The following is a 23,307-nucleotide window of genomic DNA, read 5'->3' as shown; positions in this document are numbered from 1 at the left end:
CCATTAGGGTCAATGAAATTAAGTCCTTGGGCAAGTCATAATAGATTCGGCACACAGTTTTCTTTGGGGTTATATATTTAAATCTTATAGTATTAGCTGCTGCCTATGGGTTTGATAAATTCAAGGAAACACATTTTTGGGTAGAGATGCTTGGCATTAGTGCTATCATTTAGTTCAGCAAAGTATTTTACTTGTGAGTCAGTTTGTATAGGTTAGTAAGATTTATATTTGGTGGAGGATATTAAGTAATTTCCATGATTGATTCTAGGTCCCATCTAAGAGTATTTTGAGACTATTTGGAGGGTGTTTCAGCTGGACTTTCAGAGTGATTCAAGTGCTGTAAGTTTTTTTTTTTTTTGAGGAGTGATTCAAGTGCTGTAAGTAATTATGCATAATATGCACAATTTTGTTCATTAGGTTCTTAGATGTCAAAGGTTTTCGAAAGTTATGTTTTTAAGCTTACGTTTTCTAAAGTCTATCAAAAGCATTTTTACAATTTTGAAAGAGAAACTTCGACTTTTAAATAATGTTTAAAGAGAAACTTTGAATTTTAAATGAAGTTTTGAATGTCTAAGTCTCATTTAAAAGATGATTTCTAAACTAAACTACTTTTAGAAAATAATTGAGTTTCAAAGTAAGTTTTCTAAAAAGGTTCTTGTCCTTTAAGTTTGTTTAAAACTAAGCAATTTCAAAGTCATATTTTCCAAATGGTATTTAAGACATTTCTTTTAGCAAAATGGGGTTTTCAAACTTACTCAAGAATTGTTAAAAAAAAAAAAAAAAAGATATTTATATAAACTCTTTAGTTCTTATTCATTCCCTAAGAGAGTCAAGCATCCTTTGATTTATATTCTATTCAATATTGTGATCTTTGATATGCCTCTGTAGTTGAAAAGAAATTGTTAATATCAAGTAAATTATTTTATTTTGTATAAACTTTGCTTTGTGATATGTGACTTAAAATAAGTGTTTTTAGAATTGATCAGAGATATCAGATATGTGTGTAAATCCGCTCACAGGATTGTATGTGAGAATATGTGTTGATCCCTCACCAACAGGGGTTAGATGTTGGTATCCGCTCACAGGATTGTATGTGAGAATATGTGATGTGTATATGTGACACTGTGCTCTGATCAATTATCTGTATGTGTTTTCGAATAACTTTAAGATTTGATTATATACATGTGTTTAGTGGTTCTTTATATGTTTGGAAAACTATATCGAATATTTTGAGTGAAATTGTGAAATCAAACTCGTGCTTTGCTTGACTCTATTCTGTTGTATATTGTGTATAATTACTTACTGGATGTGTGGCTCACCCCATCAATTACAATTTTCAGATTAAAGTTGGTTGGGGAACAGGACCTTTGGATTGCTTAATAAGGTGCAAGGTAGAGCGTGGGAGTTTTAGGCAAAGTCAATAATACTTGAAGTCTTAAAAGATTATTAGTTATTTCTTTTTTTTTTCCGCTTTAGATTGCACTGTATTTTGGAGATTATTCTAAATTTGAGGAGTTTGGATTTTTGTAAGAGATTTATCAATAGCATTGTTTATTTGGAGTTTTGAATTATGTTTAAATTAATCATGTTTATTGAGTGATATTAGTTCAACAAGTTAGTCATGCATCAAAATTCATGTTCCATGGATTTGGGTCGTGACAATATTTGTTCGAAAATGCCCTTTCGTCCGGCAGGTCAAGAATTTTGACAGGAATACAATGTTGTCATTTTTGCACCAAAACATGCAGATAGCATAATTAGTAGTCGAAGAAAAGAAATGAAAAATTCTTTTGAAAAAAAAATTTCGGGTAAATTCTGTGCAAAAATGCCCTTAGTTCCGACTGGTCAAGAATTTAGACCAGAATGTAATGTTGCCATTTTTGCACGAAATCTTATAGATAGAATATTCAGATGTCTCAGAAATAACTGGAAATTCTATAGGAAAAAAAAAACTCCTATAATATTGTACGACAAAGCCCTTTTGTTCGACTGGCCAAGAATTTCGACCATATTGCAATATCTCCATTTTTACACGAAAAATTGTAGATTGCATATTGAGAGGTCTCATAAACAGGTGGAAAATTCAATAGAAAAAAAAAAATTATTGTTCGAAAATTTCATTTTGTCCGACTGGTCAAGAAGAAATAATTGAAAAATTCTATAGGAAAAAAAAGAAAATAAAAAGAAAAAAAAACTCGTATATTATTGTACGACAATGCCCTTTTGTTCGACTAGTCATTAATTTCGACCATAATGCAATGTCACCATTTTTGCACGAAAACTTGAAGATAGTATATTCAGAGGTCTCATAAATGATTGAAAAATTTTGTGGAAAAAAAAAAAAAAAAAACCTTGTATAATATTTGTTTGAAAAAGCCCTATTGTTAGACTGGTCAAGAATTTTGACAAGAACACAATGCCGTCATTTTTGCACCGAAACATGCAGATAGCGTAATTAGTGGTCCAAGGAAAAAATGAAAAATTCTTTTGAAAATTTTTTTTTGGGTAAATTCTATGCAAAAATGCCCCTAGTTCGAACTAGTCAGGAATTTCAACCAGAATGCAATGTCGCCATTTTTGCGTGGAAACTTGTAGATAGTATATTAAGTGGTCTCAGAAACAATAAGAAAATTCTATAGAAAAAAAAAAAAAAAATCTCGTATTATATTTGTTTGAAAATGCCCTTTTGTCCGACTGGTCAAGAATTTTGACTGAAATACAATGTCATCATTTTTGCACTGGTCAAGAATTTTGACTGAAATACAATGTCATCATTTTTGCACCGAAACATGCAGATAGCATAATTAGTGGTCCAAGAAAAAAATGAAAAATTCTTTTGAAAATTTTTTTTTGGGTAAACTCTATACGAAAATGCCCCCTGTTCCAACTAGTCAAGAATTTAGACCAGAATGAAATGTTGTCATTTTTTAATGAAATCTTGTAGATGGTATATTCAGAGGTCTCAGAAACAATTGAAAAATTCTTTAGAAAAAAAAAAAAAAAACTCGTATATTATTATACGACAATGCCCTTTTGTTCGACTAGTCAAGAATTTCGAACAGAATGCAATGTCGTCATTTTTGCACGAAAACATGTAGATAGTATATTTAGAGGTCTCTAAAACAATTGGAAAATTTTATATTAAAAAAAAAAAAACTCGTATAATATTTGTTCGAAAATGCCCTTTTGTCCGACTAGTGAAGAATTTTGACAGGAATACAATGTCGTCATTTTTGCACCGAAATATGCAGATAGCATAATTAGTGGTCCAAGAAAGAAATGAAAAATTCTTTTGAAAAAAAAAATTGGGTAAATTGTGTACGAAAATGCCCCTAGTTCCAACTTGTCAAGAATTTAGACTTGAATGCAATGTTGCCATTTTTGCACGAAATCATGTAGATAGTATATTCAGAGGTCTCAGAACAATTGGAAAATTCTATTAAAAAAAAAATTCATATATTATTGTACGACAATGCCCTTTTGTTCGACTAGTCAAGAATTTCGACTAGAATGCAATGTCGCCATTTTTGCACGAAAGCTTGTAGATAGTTTATTCAGAGGTCTCAGAAACAATTGGAAAATTTTCTAAAAAAAAAAATCGTATAATATTTGTTTGAAAATGCCCTTTTGTTCGATTGGTCAAGAATTTTTATAGGAATACAATGACGCTATTTTTGCACCAAAACTTGTAGATAGCGTAATTGGTGGTCCAAGAAAAAAATAAAAAACTCTTTTAAAAAAATAATTTTTGGTAAATTCTGTACGAAAATGCCCCTAGTTCCGACTGGTCAAGAATTTAGACCAGAATGCAATGTTCCCATTTTTGCAAGAAATATTTTTGATAGTATATTCAGAGGTCTCAGAAACAATTGGAAAATTCAATAGAAAAAAAAAAAAAGAAAAAAAAATCACGTATAATATGTGTTTGAAAATGTCCTTTTGTCCGACTGGTGAAGAATTTTGAAAGGAATACAATGTCGTCATTTTTGTACCAAAACTTGCAGATAGCGTAATTCGAGGCCCAAGAAAAAAACTAAAAATTTTCTTTAAAAAACAATTTTGGGTAAATTATGTACAAAAATGCCCAAAGTTCCAACTGGTCAAGAATTTCAATCAGATTGCAATTTCGCAATTTTAGTGCGGAAACTTGTAGATAATATATTCAAAGGTCTCAAAAACAATTGGAAAATTCTATAGAAAAAAAAAAAAAAAAAAAAAAAAACTCGTATAATGTTTGTTCGAAAATGCCCTTTTGTCCGACTGATCAGGAATTTTGACAGGAATACAATGCCGTCATTTTTACACCGAAACATGCATTTAGCGTAATTAGTGGTCCAAGAAAAAAATGAAAAATTCTTTTGAAAAAAAAAAATTGGGTAAATTCGGTATGAAAATGCCCCTAGTTCCAACTGGTCAAGAATTTCGACGAGAATGCAATGTCACCATTTTTCGTGAAAACATGTAGATAGTATATTCATTGGTCTCAAAAACAATTGGAAAATTCTATAGAGAGAAAAAAAAAAAAGCCTAGTATAATATTTGTTCGAAAATATCCATTTCTCCAACTGGTCAAGAAATTTCACAGGAATACAATGTCGTCATTTTTGCACCGAAACATGGAGATAGCGTAATTAGTGGTCCAAGAAAAGAACAAAAAATTCTTTTGAAAAAAAAAATTTGGGTAAATTCTGTACGAGTTCCGACTGGTCAAGAATTTGGACCAGAATGCAATGTTGCCATTTTCGCACAAAATCTTGTAAATAGTATATTTAGAGGTCTCAAAAACAATTGGAAAATTCTTTAAAAAAAAAAAAACATCGTAAATTATTATACGACAATGCCCTTTTGTTCGACTGGTCAAGAATTTTGACCAGAACGCAATGTCATCATTTTTGCACGAAAACATGTAGATAGTATATTCAGAGGTCTCAGAAACAATTGGAAAATTTTATATATATATATATATAAAATAAAATTTTTTAAAAAAAACTCTTATAATATTCGTTCGAAAATGCCCTATTGTCAAGCTAGTGAAAAATTTTGATAGGAATACAATGTCGTCATTTTTGCACCGAAACATGCATGTAGCGTAATTAGTGGTCCAAGCAAAAAATGAAAAATTCTTTTGAAAAAAAATTTTGGGTAAATTCTGTACGAAAAAGCCCCAATTCCGACTGGTCAAGAATTTAGACCAGAATGCAATGTTGCCATTTTTGCACGAAATCATTTAGATAGTATATTCAGAGGTCTTAGAAATAATTGGAAAATTCTATAGGAAAAAAAAAAAAAAGAAAGAAAGAAAAACCTCGTATATTATTGTATGACAATGCCCTTTTGTTCGACTAGTCAAGAATTTTGACCAGAATGCAATTTCGTAATTTTTGCACGAAAACATGTAGATAGTATATTCAGAGGTCTCAAAAACAATTGGAAAATTTTATAGAAAAAATAAAATATAAAAAAAAACTCGTATAATATTTGGTCGAAAATGCCCTTTTGTCCGACTAGTCAAGAATTTTGACAGGAATACAATGTCGTCATTTTTGCACCAAAACATGCAGATAGCATAATTAGTGGTCCAAGAAAAAAATGAAAAATTCTTTAGAAAAAATTTTTTTTTGGAAAATTCTGTACGAGAATGCCCCTAGTTTCAATAGGTCAAGAATTTAGACCAGAATCCAATGTCGCCATTTTTACATGAAAACTTGTAGATAGAATATTCAGAGGTCTAAGAAACAATTGGAAAATTCTATAGAAGGGGGAAAAAAAAAAAAAACAAACTCGTATATTATTGTATGACATTGCTCTTTTGTTCAACTAGTCAAGAATTTCAACCAGAATGCAATGTAGATATTTTTGCACGAAAACTTGTGGATAGTACATTCAAAGGTCTCAAAAACAATTGGAAAATTTACTAGAAAAAAAAAATCATATAGGTTTTGTTTGAAAATGCCCTTTTGTCTGACTAGTCAAGAATTTTTATAGGAATACTATGACACCATTTTTGCACCAAAACTTGCAGATTGCGTAATTGGTGATCCAAGAAAAAAATGAAAAATTCTTTTAATAAAACAATTTCTGATAAATTCTGTACGAAAATGCCCTTAGTTTCGACTGGTCAAGAATTTAGACCAGAATGCAATGTCGCCATTTTTGCACGAAATCATGTAGATAGTATATTCAGAGGTCTCAGAAAAAATTGGAAAATCCAATAGAGAAAAAAAATGAATAAATAAAACCTCGTATAATATTTGTTTGAAAATGTCCTTTTGTCTGACTCGTGAAGAATTTTGAATGGAATACAATGTCGACATTTTTACTCCAAAACTTGCAGATAGCGTAATTAGTGGTCCAAGAAAAAAAATTAAAAATTCACTTAAAAAAAAATTTTGGGTAAATTATGTACAAAAATTCCCGAAGTTCCAACTGGTCAAGAATTTCGGCCAGAATGCAATTTCAGAATTTTCGCACTGAAACTTGTAGATATTACATTCAGAGGTCTCAAAAACAATTGGAAAATTCTATTGAAAAAAAAATATAGGAAAAAAAAAAAAAACTTGTACGATATTTGTTTGAAAATGCCCTTTTGTCCGACAGGTCAAGAATTTTGATAGGAATATAATGTCATCATTTTTGCACTGAAACATGCAGATAACATAATTAGTGGTCCAAGAAAAAAATGAAAAATTCTTTTGAAAAAAAATTTTGGGTAAATTCTATACGAAAATGCCCCTAATTCCGACTAGTCAAGAATTTAGACTAGAATGCAGTGTTGCCATTTTTGCAGGAAATCATGTAGAAAGTATATTCATCGGTTTCAAAAACAATGGTAAATTCTAAAAAAAAAAAAAAAAAAAAAAAAAAAAAAAAAAAAAAAAAAAAAACTTGTATAATATTGTATGACAATGCCCTTTTGTTCAACTAGTCAACAATTTCGACCAGAAGGCAATTTCGCAATTTTTGCACGAAAACTTGAAGAAAGTATTTTTGGAGGTCTTAGAAACAATTGAAAAATTTTATATAAAAAAAATTATTAAAAAAAAAAACTCATATAATATTTATTCGAAAATGCCCTTTTGTCCGACTGGTCAAGAATTTTAACAGGAATACAATGCCTTCATTTTCGCACCGAAACATGCAGATAGCGTAATTAGTGGTCCAGGAAAAAAATGAAAAATTCTTTAGGAAAAAAAATTGGGTAAATTCTGTACGAAAATGCCTCGAGTTCCTACTGGTTAAAACTTAGACCAGAATGCAATGTTGCCATTTTTGCACGAAATCTTGAAGATAGTATATTTAGAGGTCTCGGAAACTATTCGAAAATTCTATACAAAAAAAAATAAAAAAAAAAACCTCGTTTAATATTTGTTCGAAAATGTCCCTTTGTCCGACTGGTCAAGAATTTTGACAGGAATACAATGTCATCATTTTTGCACCAAAACATGAAGATAGCGTAATTGGTGGTCCAAGCAAAAAATGAAAAAAAAATTTACAGCAAATTCAGTAATAAATATTCCCCTAGTTCCGACTGGTCATGAATTTAGGCCATTGTGCAATGTTGCCATTTTTGCGTGAACACTTATAGATAGTATATTCAGAGGTCTCAAAAACAATTGGAAATTTCCATATAAAAAAAATAAAAAAAAAAAAAAAAAAAAAAACCTCGTATAATATTGGGTCGGAAATGTCGTTTTGTCCAACTGGTGAAGAATTTTGACAGGAATACAATGCCTTCATTTTTGCACAAAAACTTGCAGATAGCATAATTAGTGGTCCAAGAAAAAAATGAAAAATTCTCTTAAAGAAAAGGGTAAATTATGCACAAAAATGCCCCAAGTTCCAACTGGTCAAGAATTTCGACCAGAATGCAACGTTGCCATTTTCACGCAAAAACTTGTAGATAGTATATTCAAAGGTCTCAAAAACTATTGTAAAATTCTATAGGGGGAAAAAAAAAAACTCGTATAATATTTGTTCGAAAATGCCCTTTTGTCTGACAGGTCAAGAATTTTGACAGGAATACAATGTCGTCATTTTTGCACCAAAACATGAAGATAGTGTAAGTGGTGGTCCAAGCAAAAAATGAAAAAAAAAAAAAAAAAAAAAAAAAAAAAAAAAAAAAAAACATTCAAAAAAAATTTACGGCAAATTCTGTAATAAATATTCCCATAGTTCCGACTGGTCAAGAATTTAGGCCAGTATGCAATGTCGCCATTTTTGCGTGAACACTTGTAGATAGTATATTTAGTGGTCTCAAAAACAATTGGAAATTTCTATAGAAAAAAAAAAAAAAAACCCACATATAATATTGGTTCGAAAATGTCCTTTTGTCCGACTGGTGAAGAATTTTGACAGGAATACAATATCTTCATTTTTGTACAAAAACATGCAGATAGCATAATTAGTGGACCAAGAAAAAAATGAAAAATTCTCTTAAAAAAAAGGGTAAATTATGCACAAAAATGCCCTAAGTTCCAACTGGTCAAGAATTTCAACCAGAATGCAACGTCGCCATTTTCGCGCAAAAACTTGTAGATAGTATATTCAGAAGTCTCAAAAACTATTGTAAAATTCTATAGAAAAAAAAAAAAAAACCTCGTGTAATATTTGTTCGAAAATGCCATTTTGTCTGATAGGTCAAGTATTTTGACAAGAATACAATGTCGTCATTTTTGCACAAACATGTAAATAGCATAATTAGTGGTCCAAGAAAAAAATGAAAAATTCTTCTGAAAAAAAAATTTGGGTAAATTCTATACAAAAATGCCCCTAGTTCTGACTGGTTAAGAATTTAAACCAGAATGCAATGTTGCCATTTTTATACGAAATCTTGTAGAGAGTATATTCATAGGTTTCAAAAAAAATTGGAAAATTCTATTGAGAAAAAAAGAAAAAGAAAAAAGAAATGAAAAACTCGTAATATTGTACGATAATCCCCTTTTGTTCGACTGGTCTACAATTTCGACCAGAGTGCAATTTTGCCATTTTTGCACGAAAACTTGAAAATAGTATATTCAGAGGTCTTGGAAACTGTTGAAAAATTTTATAGAAAAGAAAAAAAAACTAGTTTAATATTTGTTCGAAAATGCCCTTTTGTCCGACTGGTCAAGAATTTTGACAGGAATACAACGCCGTCATTTTTGCACCGAAACATGCAGATAGCGTAATTAGTGGTCCAAGAAAAAAATGAAAAAAATTTTTTGAAAAAAAAAATTTTTGGTAAATTCTGTACGAAAATGTCCCTAGTTCCAACTGGTTAAGAATTTCGACCAGAATGCAATATCGCCATTTTTGTGTGAAAACTTGTAGATAGTATATTCAAAGGTATCAAAAACAATTGGAATATTCTATAGGAAAAAAAACAAAAAATAAAAAAATAAAAATAAAAAACTGTGTAATATTTGTTCGACAATGCCCTTTTGTCCGACTGGTCAAGAATTTTGACAGGAATACAATTTCATTATTTTTGCACCAAAAATTGCAGGTAGCATAATTAGTGGTTCAAGAAAAAAATGAAAAATTATTTTTTTTTAAAAAAAAATTTGGGTAAATTCTGTACGAAAAATACCCCTAGTTCCAACTGGTCAAGAATTTCAACTAGAATGCAATGTCGCCATTTTTGCGTGAAAACTTGTAGATAGTATACTCAGAGGTCCCAGAAAAAATTGGAAAATTCTATAGAAAAAAAACATTTAAAAATAAGAAAATAACTCGGATAAAATTTGTATGAAAAAGCCCTTTTGTCCGACTGGTGAAGAATTTTAACAGGAATACAATGCCTTCATTTTCGCACCGAATCATGCAGATAGCGTAATTAGTGGTCCAGGAAAAAAATGAAAAATTCTTTAGGAAAAAAAAATTTTGGGTAAATTCTGTACGAAAATGCCCCTAGTTCCAACAGGTCAAGAATTTCAACAAGAATCCAATGTCGCCATTTTTGCATTAAAACTTGAAGATAGTATATTCAGAGGTCTCAGAAACAATTTGAAAATTCTATATATATATTAAAAAAAAAAAACCTCGTATAATATTGTTTCGAAAATACCCTTTTGTCCGACTGGTCAAGAATTTTGACAGGAATACAATGTCGTCATTTTTGCACCAAAACATGCAGATAGCGTAATTAGTGGTCCAAGAATAAAATGAAAAATTCTTTTGAAAAAATAAATTTTTGGTAAATTCAGTATGAAAATGCCCCTTGTTCCTACATGTCTAGAATTTAGACCAGAAAGCATTGTTGCCATTTTTGCATGAAATCTTGAAGATAGTATATTCAGAGGTCTCAGAAACAATAGGAAAATTCTATAGAAAAAAGGAAAAAAAAAAAAAAAAAACTCGTACAATATTTGTTCGAAAATGCCCTTTTGTTCGACTGGTCAAGAATTTTTGAAAGGAAAACAATGTCGTCATTTTTGTACCAAAACATGCAAATAGCGTAATAAATGGTCCACGAAAAAAAAATGAAAAATTCATTTTTAAAAAAATTTTGTATAAATTCTTTACAAAAATGCCCCAAGTTCGTACTGGTCAAGAATTTCGAACAGAATGCAATGTCACCAATTTTATGTGAAAACTTGGAGATAGTATATTTAGAGGTCTCAAAAAAAATTTGAAAATTCTTTAAAAAAAAAAAAAAAAACTCTTATAATATTTTTTCGAAAATGCCCTTTTGTCCGACTGGTCAAGAATTTTGACAGGAATACAATGTCGTTATTTTTGCACCGAAACATGCAGATACCATAATTAGTGGTCCCTGAAAAAAATGAAAAATTCTTTTGAAAAAAAAATTGGGTAAATTCTATACGAAAATGCCTCGAGTTCCTACTGGTTAAAACTTAGACCAGAATGCAATGTTGCCATTTTTGCACGAAATCTTGAAGATAGTATATTTAGAGGTCTCGGAAACTATTCGAAAATTCTATACAAAAAAAAATAAAAAAAAAAACCTCGTTTAATATTTGTTCGAAAATGTCCCTTTGTCCGACTGGTCAAGAATTTTGACAGGAATACAATGTCATCATTTTTGCACCAAAACATGAAGATAGCGTAATTGGTGGTCCAAGCAAAAAATGAAAAAAAATTTACAGCAAATTCAGTAATAAATATTCCCCTAGTTCCGACTGGTCATGAATTTAGGCCATTGTGCAATGTCGCCATTTTTGCGTGAACACTTATAGATAGTATATTCAGAGGTCTCAAAAACAATTGGAAATTTCCATAAAAAAAAAAAAAAAAAAAAAAACCTCGTATAATATTGGTTCGAAAATGTCGTTTTGTCCGACTGGTGAAGAATTTTGATAGGAATACAATGCCTTCATTTTTGCACAAAAATTTGCAGATAGCATAATTAGTGGTCCAAGAAAAAAATGAAAAATTCTCTTAAAGAAAAGGGTAAATTATGCACAAAAATGGCCCAAGTTCCAACTGGTCAAGAATTTCGACCAGAATGCAACGTTGCCATTTTCGCACAAAAACTTGTAGATAGTATATTCAAAGGTCTCAAAAACTATTGTAAAATTCTATAGGGAAAAAAAAAAAAACTCGTATAATATTTGTTCGAAAATGCCCTTTTGTCTGACAGGTCAAGTATTTTGACAGGAATACAATGTCGTCATTTTTGCACCGAAACATGTAAATAGCATAATTAGTGGTCCAAGGAAAGAATGAAAAATTCTTTTGGAAAAAAAAATTTTGGCTAAATTTTGTACAAAAATGCCCCTAGTTCCGACTGGTCAAGAATTTAGACCAGAATGCAATGTTCCATTTGTGCACGAAATCTTCTAGATAGTATATTTAGAGGTCTCAAAAACAATAGTAAAATTTTATAGGAGGAAAAAAAAAAAAAAAAAAAAAAAAACCTCGTTTATATTTGTTCGAAAATGTCCTTTTGTTCGACTAGTCAAGAATTTTGACAGGAATACAATGTCGTCATTTTTGCACCAAAACATGATGATAGTGTAAGTGGTGGTCCAAGAAAAAAAAAAAAAAAAAAAAAAAAAAAAACATTCAAAAAAAATTTACGGCAAATTCTGTAATAAATATTCCCATAGTTCCGACTGGTCAAGAATTTAGGCCAGTATGCAATGTTGCCATTTTTGCGTGAACACTTGTAGATAGTATATTCAGAGGTCTCAAAAACAATTGGAAATTTCTATAAAAAAAAAAAAAAAAGCCCACATATAATATTGGTTCGAAAATGTCCTTTTGTCCGACTGGTGAAGAATTTTGACAGGAATACAATATCTTCATTTTTGTACAAAAACATGCAGATAGCATAATTAGTGGTCCAAGAAAAAAATGAAAAATTCTCTTAAAAAAAAGGGTAAATTATGCACAAAAATGCCCTAAGTTCCAACTGGTCAAGAATTTCAACCAGAATGCAACGTCGCCATTTTCGCGCAAAAACTTGTAGATAGTATATTCAGAAGTCTCAAAAACTATTGTAAAATTCTATAGAAAAAAAAAAAAAAACCTCGTGTAATATTTGTTCGAAAATGCCATTTTGTCTGATAGGTCAAGTATTTTGACAAGAATACAATGTCGTCATTTTTGCACAAACATGTAAATAGCATAATTAGTGGTCCAAGAAAAAAATGAAAAATTCTTCTGAAAAAAAAATTTGGGTAAATTCTATACAAAAATGCCCCTAGTTCTGACTGGTTAAGAATTTAAACCAGAATGCAATGTTGCCATTTTTATACGAAATCTTGTAGAGAGTATATTCATAGGTTTCAAAAAAAAAAAAGGAAAATTATATTGAGAAAAAAAAAGAAAAAAGAAAAAAGAAAAGAAAAACTCGTAATATTGTACAATAATGCCCTTTTGTTCGACTGGTCTACAATTTCGACCAGAATGCAATTTTGCCATTTTTGCACGAAAACTTGAAAATAGTATATTCAGAGGTCTTGGAAACTGTTGAAAAATTTTATAGAAAAAAAAAAAAAAAAAAACTAGTTTAATATTTGTTCGAAAATGCCCTTTTGTCCGACTGGTCAAGAATTTTGACAGGAATACAACGCCGTCATTTTTGCACCGAAACATGCAGATAGCGTAATTAGTGGTCCAAGAAAAAAATGAAAAAAAAATTTTGAAAAAAAAAAATTTTGGTAAATTCTGTACGAAAATGTCCCTAGTTCCAACTGGTTAAGAATTTCGACTAGAATGCAATGTCGCCATTTTTGTGTGAAAACTTGTAGATAGTATATTCAAAGGTCTCAAAAAAAATTGGAATATTCTATAGGAAAAAAATAAAAAATAAAAAAAATAAAAAAAAAAAACTTTGTGTAATATTTGTTCGACAATGCCCTTTTGTCCGACTGGTCAAGAATTTTGACAGGAATACAATTTCATTATTTTTGCACCAAAAATTGCAGGTAGCATAATTAGTGGTCCAAGAAAAAAATGAAAAATTATTATTTTTTTAAAAAAAATTTGGGTAAATTCTATACGAAAAATACCCCTAGTTCCAACTGGTCAAGAATTTCAACTAGAATGCAATGTCGCCATTTTTGCGTGAAAACTTGTAGATAGTATATTCAGAGGTCCCAGAAAAAATTGGAAAATTCTATAGAAAAAAAACATTTAAAAATAAGAAAATAACTCGGATAAAATTTGTACAAAAATGCCCTTTTGTCCGATTGGTCAATAATTTTAACTAGAATACAATGTCGTCATTTTCGTAGCAAAACATGCAGATAGCATATTTAGTGGTCCAACAAACAATTGGAAAATTCTTTCGACAGACAAAAAAACTCGGGTGAATTTTGTACGAACATGCCCCTAGATCCCACCTATCAAGAATCTTGATCGCAATGCAATGTTTGCGTTTTTGCATGAAAACTTGTAGATAGTATATTCAGAGGTCTCAGAAACATGTGGGGAAAAAAAAAAAAACTCACGTAAAATTTTACGAAAATGCCCTTTTGTTCGACTGGTCACGAATTTTGTTAAGAATACAATGTCGTCATTTTTTAACCAAAACTTGCAGATAGCATAATTAGTGGTCCAAGAAAAAAATGAAAAATTCTTTAAAAAAAAAATTTGGGTAAATTCTGTACAAAAATGCCCAAGTTCCAACTGGTCAAGAATTTTGACCAGAATGAAATATCGCCATTTTTGCGTAAAAACTTGTAGATAGTATATTCAGAGGTCTAAAAAAAAATTGGAAAAATCTATTAAAAAAAAACTCGTATATTTTTTGCACTGAAACTTGCAAATAGCATAATTATTGGTCCAAGAGAAAAAAGAAAAATTCTTTTGAAAAAAAAAATGGGGTAAATTTATTACGAAAATGCCCCTAGTTCCGACTGGTTAATAATTTAGACCAGAATGCAATGTTGCCATTTTTGCACGAAATCTTATTGATAGTATATTCAGAGGTCTCAGAAACAATTCGAATACTCTATAGAGACACACACAAAAAAAAAAAAAAAAAAGCTTGGATAAAATTTGTACGAAAATGCCCTTTTTTCCAACTGGTCAAGAATTTCGACTGAAATACAATATTGTCGATTTTGTAGTGAAACTTGTAGATAGCGTATTTAGTGGTCCAAGAAAAAAATTGGAAATTATAAATTTTTTCGAAAATACCCCTAGTTCCGACAGGTCAAGAATCTTGATCGAAATGCAATGCTGGTGTTTTTGCAAGGAAACTTGTAGATAGTATATTCAGAGGTCTCAGAAACATTTGGGGAAAAAAAAAAACTCGTTTAATATTGTACGAAAATGCCATTTTGTCCGACTGGTCAAGAATTTTGACAGGAGTATAATGTCGTCATTTTTGCACCGAAACTTGCATATAGCATAATTAGTGGTCCACAAAAAAAATGAAAAATTTGTGTTAATTATGTACAAAAATACCCCTAGTTCCAACTGGTTAACAAATGTGCGGATTTTTTTGGCTAAGAGGGGTTGCTGGTTGCAAGCTGATTTTGATGTTTATGATCAACCCCCCTGTTGATTTGCTTTCTTTATTGTACACGGATATGTACGGGGTCCGTTTGGATTGAACTTATTGTTGTTGAAACTGAAAACTGAAAGTACTATAGCAAAATAATTTTTAAATGTGTGAATAGTACCGTGGGACCTATTTTTAATATTTTTTAGTACGTGAACAGTGCTGTGAACAGTGATGAATAGTGCGTGAACAGTAATTTTTCTCTGCATAGTTTATCCATGTAAGGTTACTGTTCACGTGCAGGGAAAAAAAAAAACTGGAAAACATAAAACGTGGACGCAGGATTCAGTTGAATCCAAATGGGCACACGACGTGTCTTTTTCTAGGCATGATAAGCCCAATGTTGGTCAGTGTACCCAGTTGGTTCTTTTAATAATATTTCCTTTTAACCCAAAAAAAAAAAAAAAAAAACCCTCTCTCCAATTATATATAGATCTATATGCAATGCCCCTACTGTTGGGAAAATTTTTATATAAGTAGGAATAAATTTCAGCAAGTAGAACAAAAACACAACCACATCAGAACACAAAGATTTACGTGAAAATCCTTTCTTTTTGAAGGGAAAAATTACGAGACAAACTCTGAATAATTTTACTATATTAAATAAAAATTACAACACTTAAAAGATATAACTTTGAGAAAAAAAAAATTCTCTTTTTCCTTTCACTCGGTACTTTCTTTCTCTCTTACTGTATGTCTCTAATAATTTTCTATTAGTCTAGATTTACCATCTAGGTCCTAATAAGCACAAATGAATACTCCAAAAACTTAAGAGGGGAAAAATGACCTAAATAAAATTTATTTTTTTGGTAATAACGTAACAAAACTTCACTCGAATTAGTTACATATTATAGAGCATACCTAAATAAATTATTTTGTATAAACACTATAATTTATTTTAGCCACATAAAACACTTGTAGAGTTTGTGAATTACTAGTGAGTCATTTAGCCACAACCAAATGGATACAAAAAAGAAAAGTTTTAGAGATCGGTGTTTTTAAAAATTATTTTGTCCTGTTTGAAACGGTATTGTTTAGTTTACATCATTTGTACACCTCAAACACCGGACATGCCACACCAGCAGCAACTGCTCTTCAGCCGTCCAGCTTTCAAAATCGATTTGAGGTTGAATTCCTTCTCGTCTCAATTTTTTACGAACTGCTATATAATATATACGTGGACAGCAGTTACACATTTTTTGCCTAAAAGAATATGAAGTGAGTGCATTGGTAAGTGTTGCCCCACAAAATCAACTTTTGGTTTAATGCAAAGCTGATACAAGGCGTGTCTAACACGCTGAAGGAAAAATGAAAAGGAAGAAGCAAAAGGCAAGGGTCATTCGGCTAAGAGAGAGTTAAAGAAAAGAAATTGATTGAAGCAAAGTTAAGATAGGTTGGCTTGTATTTATTGTGACTTGATGTAAAGAGTGTGATGTGAGGAAAACACGTGAAGCCTCAGAGTGTGAGGACGGGTGCAGTCATGAAAGAACTGCGTGCGAAAAGAAAAAGAGTTTTTTTTTTTTTTCATCAAAGTTATACCTCTAAGTGTTGTAATTTTTATTTAATATAGTAAAATTATTTGAAATCTGTTCTGTAATTTTTTTTTAAAAAAAATTTTTACGTAAATTTTTGTGTTTTTATGTGAATGTATTTCTGCTTTACTTGCTGAAATTTTTTCCCATTTATATAAAATTTTTCCCATCAATAAAGGAATTGCATATAGATCTGTATATAATTGGAGAAAGGTTTTTTTTTTTTTTTGGTTAAAAGGTAACTAATTCGAGTGAAGTACTGTTACATCATTACCAAAAAATAAATTTTATTTAGGTCATTATTTGTGCTTATTAGGACCTAGATAGTAAATCTAGACTAAAATTATTTTATAATTAAATTAATTTTGTTATCATGGTTATAATGCTTGTTCAATTAGAATTAACATCTTTTAGTGTTCCCAGCGTTTTCTTTTATTTAGAGTTTTATTATTATTATTATTTTTCAATCTAATGACCTTTCTTTTATAAAGAAAGGACCAGATTATGTCATCTAGCTGCCAGTAACAAAATGATAACTAGAGTTTGGCAACATGCTTAGCTTTCCAAACTTTATTTCATAGTACTCCAATAACTCAAGCCTGAAAACAAATACACGAAGAATGACTTAGCTGAAATTCAAAACTCAAGACTAAAAATAATGAAATCAGAAAATCAATAATAATATATACAATATTACAAAAGGAGCAAAAAGCATAATTAAAACAAAAATTAACAAAAACTTTCACACCTCCCTATTTACTTACCACCTCATACAAGGGTCATTAAAAAAAAAAAAAAAATTATGGCGGGATCAGGTGTGAGATGGTAGACAAATGAAGTGTTGGTGTGAAATTATTGTTGTAGCTCTAGCCATATCCAATGTCTTGAATATCATATTGTATAATACATACACAGACACACACGTGTATTAAAATCTTACTCACAATAATTTTCATAACTTTTTTCACAGTTGTTAACGTGGTTTGTTTTAATTAGTGCAGAATATAAGTTGAAAAAAAAAAAAAAAAGTCTATAGTATTAGTGTATTACTTGTAATTTTTATTAAAAGTAATATTTAAAAGAAAAGATATACGAAAAAGTAATTGCAGTTTGACATACAAATCTTAGGAATTATGACCCAAACAGTAGTTTCCTTTTCTGGTATCTGAGTAAGGATGGTTGAATTTCAATGTCACATATCATTCAATGGCCAAGAACAAATAGAGGAATTTCGAAAAACAAATAGAGGAATTTCAATGTCATATATCATTCAATGGCCAATAACAAATAGAGGGAGGGGGGAAAACCCTCTCATATATACTTCATAGTTCAGGGGAGGCATGGCCTATGAGTTCATTTATGCTGAGAGGAGTTAGTGAGGTGATTTCAAATCAACGGATTTGATTCTTCTCCTTCAGAGTTTCCCATACAAAGAATCTGGGCCCCTCAAATCCAAATCCATGCCACCCAAACAAACAGATCATAAGAGCTTTTACCGACTCCAGAAACTAAATACAGAATTAGCCAACAAGCCACAACAAACAAGTTACCACCACACCGAATCTTTAAATAAATGTCATTTCCCATTTTCAATCAATTTTCTACCTTTCCCCCTTCCATTAAACACACAAAATAGAGAAGCAAACATAACTACAAAAGGCAAAAACAAAAATCAAGCAAACATAGCAACTACATACAGGTACGACTCATATATCATTAACCCAGTCTCAACAGAAATCCCAAATATTCTGAGCATCAAAGCATGTACCCTGTCCCTGGACATTAATACGTAGAAGCTAAGCATGGACAAAATGGATAATAAGGTAAACTATCAGTAGCTTGAGCTGTAGGTATCACGGGCGGCCTCGAACAGCTTCTCACTGAAGTGTGCCTCACGCCGGGAGCATTCAAATTCTGCTTGCTTAAAAGACTTCCACAGTGTCTTCGGGAAGGATATCAGACTGGACTCCTTGTTCATTGATACGAGCTTCAAATCCTTTAAATATGATTTTTGACTTGTGAGTGGAAGGGTCATCACCATTATCAGCAACTTGTGATTGAGGTTGATTGGTCTTAGTTGTTTTCTTCTTCTTCTTCAGAGCTTTAGCAGGCTGTTTGGTAGCATTAGCATCGGCTACAGCAACAGGAATACGGTTCTTGCTCTCGTTCTTCTTAAGTTCAACTTCTTCCTCTGAATTCTTCTTCAGAGTTTTGGCAGGCTGTTTGGTAGCATTAGCATCGGCTACAGCAACAGGAATACTCTCGTTCTTCTTAAGTTCAACTTCTTCCTCTGAATTCTTCTTCAGAGTTTTGGCAGGCTGTTTGGTAGCATTAGCATCGGCTACAGCAACAGGAATACTCTCGTTCTTCTTAAGTTCAACTTCTTCCTCTGAATTCTTCTTCAGAGTTTTGGCAGGCTGTTTAGTAGCATTAGCATCGGCTACAGCAACAGGAATACGGTTCTTGCTCTCGTTCTTCTTATGTTCAACTTCTTCCTCTGAATTCTTCTTCAGAGTTTTGGCAGGCTGTTTGGTAGCATTAGCATCGGCTACAGCAACAGGAATACGGTTCTTGCTCTCGTTCTTCTTAAGTTCAACTTCTTCCTCTGAATTCTTCTTCAGAGTTTTGGCAGGCTGTTTGGTAGCATTAGCATCTGCTACAGCAACAGGAATACGGTTCTTGCTCTCGTTCTTCTTAAGTTCAACTTCTTCCTCTGAATTCTTCTTCAGAGTTTTGGCAGGCTCCTCTGAATCTGGTGCATAATCAGAAACACGTTTTTTCTTCAATGGGGGAGCTGAGAATTTTTCGCTGGCCATAGAGCTTGATGGAGAGAAAGAAACAAGCGTTTGAGAAGATTCTTAGAGAGAACTGCTGAAGCTGTTTGAGAATAGATTAGAGGTCATTAATAAATAGAATAAACAAATTTAAAGTAATCTACTGCCTTAGCCCTTCACCCTTAACCAGTGATAAGAGTAACAATTCTAATGATTAAACACAGCTAGCTCTCTTCTCCCAAAAAAAATTTTACACGAAGCTCAACGTACACTTCCTTTTTACAAATCAGAACTTTCTATGCATGCATGGCCTAAAAGCTAGTTATATAGGAGTAATGCTTGGTTAGCACTTCAAAAGCTATGACGTGGAGAAATATCTTGGGTACGTTTGGATTGAATTTTTTGTTGCTGAAACTGAAAATTAAAAACTGAAAATACTATAGTAAAATAATTTTTAAATATGTAAATAGTACCGTGGAACTCATTTTTAATATTTTTTAATACGTAAACAGTGTATGCACAGTGCATAAACAGTGCATACACTGTTCATAACAGTAAAATTTGTCTCCAAAGACAACAAATGCGGGCCAAAAAAAAAAAAAAGGAGAAAACGTGAACCGGAGAAAACACAGACGCACAAACGCAGAGACCAATCCGTTTGGATTGAGCTTATTTTTGCTGAAACTGAAAACTGAAACTGAAAATACTGTAACGAAATATTTTTTAAATATGTGAATAGTACCATGAAACCCATTTTTAATAAAAAAATTGTGAAAAGTGAAATTTGTGGGTCCGTAAACAGTGCACAAATGCACTGTTTACAGTGGAAAAGTCAACATATACGACTGCACAGTAACTTATCACTCTTGAAACGCGAGAAAACAAAAAAAAAAAGGGAGGCGTTTACTGTGTTACTGTTGAGTGGGTCCCATGCCCAAAACGCAGACGCGCTTCAGCAGCAAAACATCCAAAGCAAACGCTCACATGCCCTCCTTTTTTTTTTTGGAGAAACCACCCCTGAAAAAGGGGGAAGCAAATTTCATTATTGCAACTCAGAGCCATACACAGAGACAATATCGGGGGGGATGTCTTCCATCCAAGCATGAAAAAGGGGAAAATTACAGGCTGATCTTGCTAGTCTATGGGCAACTTTGTTCCCTAATCTACGGGTGTGACTAAAGGATAAACTCCTAATAGCTGAAGCGAAGAAGTTGATATCCTTGATGATGTGCCCGAAGCTTGAAGACTCCCAACCTCCTTTGGATAGCGCATTAATGCATATTTCTGAATCGCCTTCCAAAATAATCTGATCTAGACTAAGTTCTTGCGCAAAACCAATGGCGCTGCGCGCTGCCAACACTTCCACCATCTCTACAGATGTAGGCAGCGGAATAACTTGTGTACAGGCAACCATTACAAGACCTTTGTTGTTTCGGATGATGCAACCTATACCAGCTAGGCTTTTCTCCTTAAAAATAGCCCCATCGAAGTTCACCTTCAGCCAACCCGTAGGAGGGGGGAGCCATTTGGTGCTGGAGAGAACATTTTTGGCTGCTGGGATTTCAGACGAAGCTCTTTGAAATTCCAGCAGGTTGTCCAAGGCTAAGGGCAGTAGTTTCCAAAGAGGGGCTGAACTTTCACCAACTCTAAGTTGATTTCTGCGGGTCCAAATCTGAGTCACAGTCATGGCAAACAAATCAACAAGGTCCTTATGAGCAAGACATAGCTGAAAGACATCCAAAAAAGAGCTGCAATCTCTGGAAAGCTTCTTTAACCAGCCAAAGGAGCCCTCCCAAACTGAGGTTAGCTCAGTACAGGACCAAAGGGCATGAAAGGAGGTTTCGCTCTCCCTATTACAGCCGGGGCAAATGTCATCAACAAGCACTTTACGCTTTAAAAGATTGGCCTTTGAGGGGAGAGAATCTGAACCCGCTCTCCAAAGCAAAGTCTTAACTCTGTTTGGAACATCCTTGGCCGCGTGCCATGGGGGGCTGCTGCCTTGGCTGCGTGCCATGGGGGGCTGCTGCCTTGGCCTTGGCTGCTGCATGGCCTTGGCTGCGTGCCATGGCCTTGGCTGCGTGCCTTGGCCCTGGCAGCATGCCTTGGGGGGCTGCATGCCTTGGCCCTTGGCTGCGTGCCATGGGGGGCTGCTGCCTTGGGCCTTGGCTGCGTGCCATGGCCTTGGCAGCATGCCCTGGGGGGCTGCATGCCTTGGCCTTGGCTGCGTGCCTTGGGGGGCTGCGTGCCATGGCCTCCATGGGGGGCTGCTGCATGGCCTTGGCTGCGTGCAGCGTGCCTTGGGGGGCTGCATGCCATGGCCTTGGCTGCGTGCCATGGCCTTGGCAGCATGCCTTGGGGGGCTGCATGCCTTGGCTGCGTGCTGCATGGTGCGTGCGGGGGCTCCCTTGGCCTTGGCCTTGGCTGCGTGCCATGGGGGCTGCCTTGGCCTTGGCAGCATGCCTCCATGGCCTTGGCTGCATGCCTTGGCCTTGGCTGCGTGCCATGGGGGGCAGCCCCTGGCCTTGGCAGCATGCCTTGGCCTTGGCTGCATGCCATGGCCTTGGCTGCGTGCCTTGGCCTTGGCAGGGTTTTTTGGAAAAGGAGGTTATTTTCCCCCAAAGAGGCAGCCGTTGGGCATGGCAGGGTGCCCAGGGGCATGCCCGTATGCATGCCAGGCCGCATCGCCCCGCATCGTCCCGCACTCCGGCAAAATTGGCTTGTGCCTTTTCCCCTTTTTGTGTTCCTAAATTCAGTCCATGATTTTAGAGGACGTTTCCAACAAGCGGTTCGGCGTTCCGAGCAGTTTTGAATTTTTTATGATTTTTCCTATTTTCTGGATTCCGAAAATCATAAAAAATAAAATATGTTGAATCTGGCCACCAAATTTTGACAGGTTGAAGGTTAGATTTTTCTTAGCATGTGTACAAAAAATCAGGGCAAGACTCCAAGAATTGCTCCAAAAAAGACCCATTATTCCTCCTCAACAAATCAATGTTTCCTCGTGCCAGAGAGGATTTTTTCCTAAGCGCTCTTTAGGGGGGGAAGAGTAGGAGGTGTCCGAAGAGGCTATCTAGGCTTGGTAGCAGTAGCCCCCCCAAGTGCTGCCATGGCCTTGTAGGGGTCCCAAGGGCATGCCACGGCCTTGGCATCCCACCCACGGGGCATGCCATGCCCTCGCCCACGGGGCATGCTAGGGCCTTACTGCTGCCTGCGCCCGGGGGCATGCCAGCGTGCCCACCTGCTTGCACCCAGGGGCATGCCAGCGTGCCCACGCAAGCATGCCATGGCCTTGGCTGCGTGCCTTGGCCTTGGCAGCATGCACGCAAGCATGCCTTGGGCTTCACTGCCTGCCCATGGGGGCTGCCTTGGCCTTGGCTGCTGCATGCCCCGGCCATGGGCAGCATGCCCATAGGGGGCTGCCTTGGCCTTGGCTGCATGCCTTGGCCTTGGCCTTGGCCTTGGATGCATGCCTTGCCCACATATTTGGAGTGATTTCCTAAAAATGAGGGTTTTTTGGAAAATGAGGTTATTTCCCCACGAGCAGGCAGGCAGTGGGCATCCCAGGGGCATGCCCGCGTGCACGCCGTGCCGCATCGCCCCGCATCGTCCCGCACTCCGGAAAAATTGGCTCGTGCCTTTTTCCATTTTTGTGTCCCTAAATTCATTCCATGATTTTAGAGGAGGATTCCAGCAAGCGGTTCGGCGTTCCGAGCGTTTTTGAATTTTTTATGATTTTTCCCATTTTCCGGCTTCCTAAAATCGTAAAAAATAAAATATGTTGAATCTGGCCTCCATATTTTGACAGGTTGAAGGTTGGATTTTTCTTAGCATGTGTGCAAAAAATCAGGGCAAGACTCCAAGAATTGCTCCGAAAATGACCCATTATTCCTCCTCAACAAATCAATGTTTCCTCGTGCCAGAGCGGATTTTTTCCTAAGGGCTCTTTAGGGGGGAGGAGGTATTCGGCGATGCACAGGGGCGACCCCTCTTGAGCTTGGCCACGGGTAGGCATGCTCATGACGAGCCCTCAGGCACCCAACCCCGC

General features: G+C 34.3%; 1 protein-coding gene across 1 annotated transcript; it reads right to left on the bottom strand.

Annotated features, from left to right (window-relative positions):
• Nucleotides 1-18,410: 18,410 nt before the first annotated feature.
• Nucleotides 18,411-19,304, bottom strand: LOC115972858 (serine-aspartate repeat-containing protein I-like). Its single transcript, XM_031093092.1, has one exon. The coding sequence runs from the start codon at nucleotides 19,302-19,304 to the stop codon at nucleotides 18,411-18,413; it is 894 nt and encodes a 297-aa protein (XP_030948952.1).
• Nucleotides 19,305-23,307: the final 4,003 nt, after the last annotated feature.

This window comes from Quercus lobata, unplaced genomic scaffold (genome assembly GCF_001633185.2).
Source record: "Quercus lobata isolate SW786 unplaced genomic scaffold, ValleyOak3.0 Primary Assembly Scq3eQI_107, whole genome shotgun sequence".
Lineage (NCBI taxonomy): Eukaryota > Viridiplantae > Streptophyta > Magnoliopsida > Fagales > Fagaceae > Quercus > Quercus lobata.
Note: the sequence above shows the minus strand (reverse complement) of the source record. Positions and strands in the feature narration are given on the sequence as shown.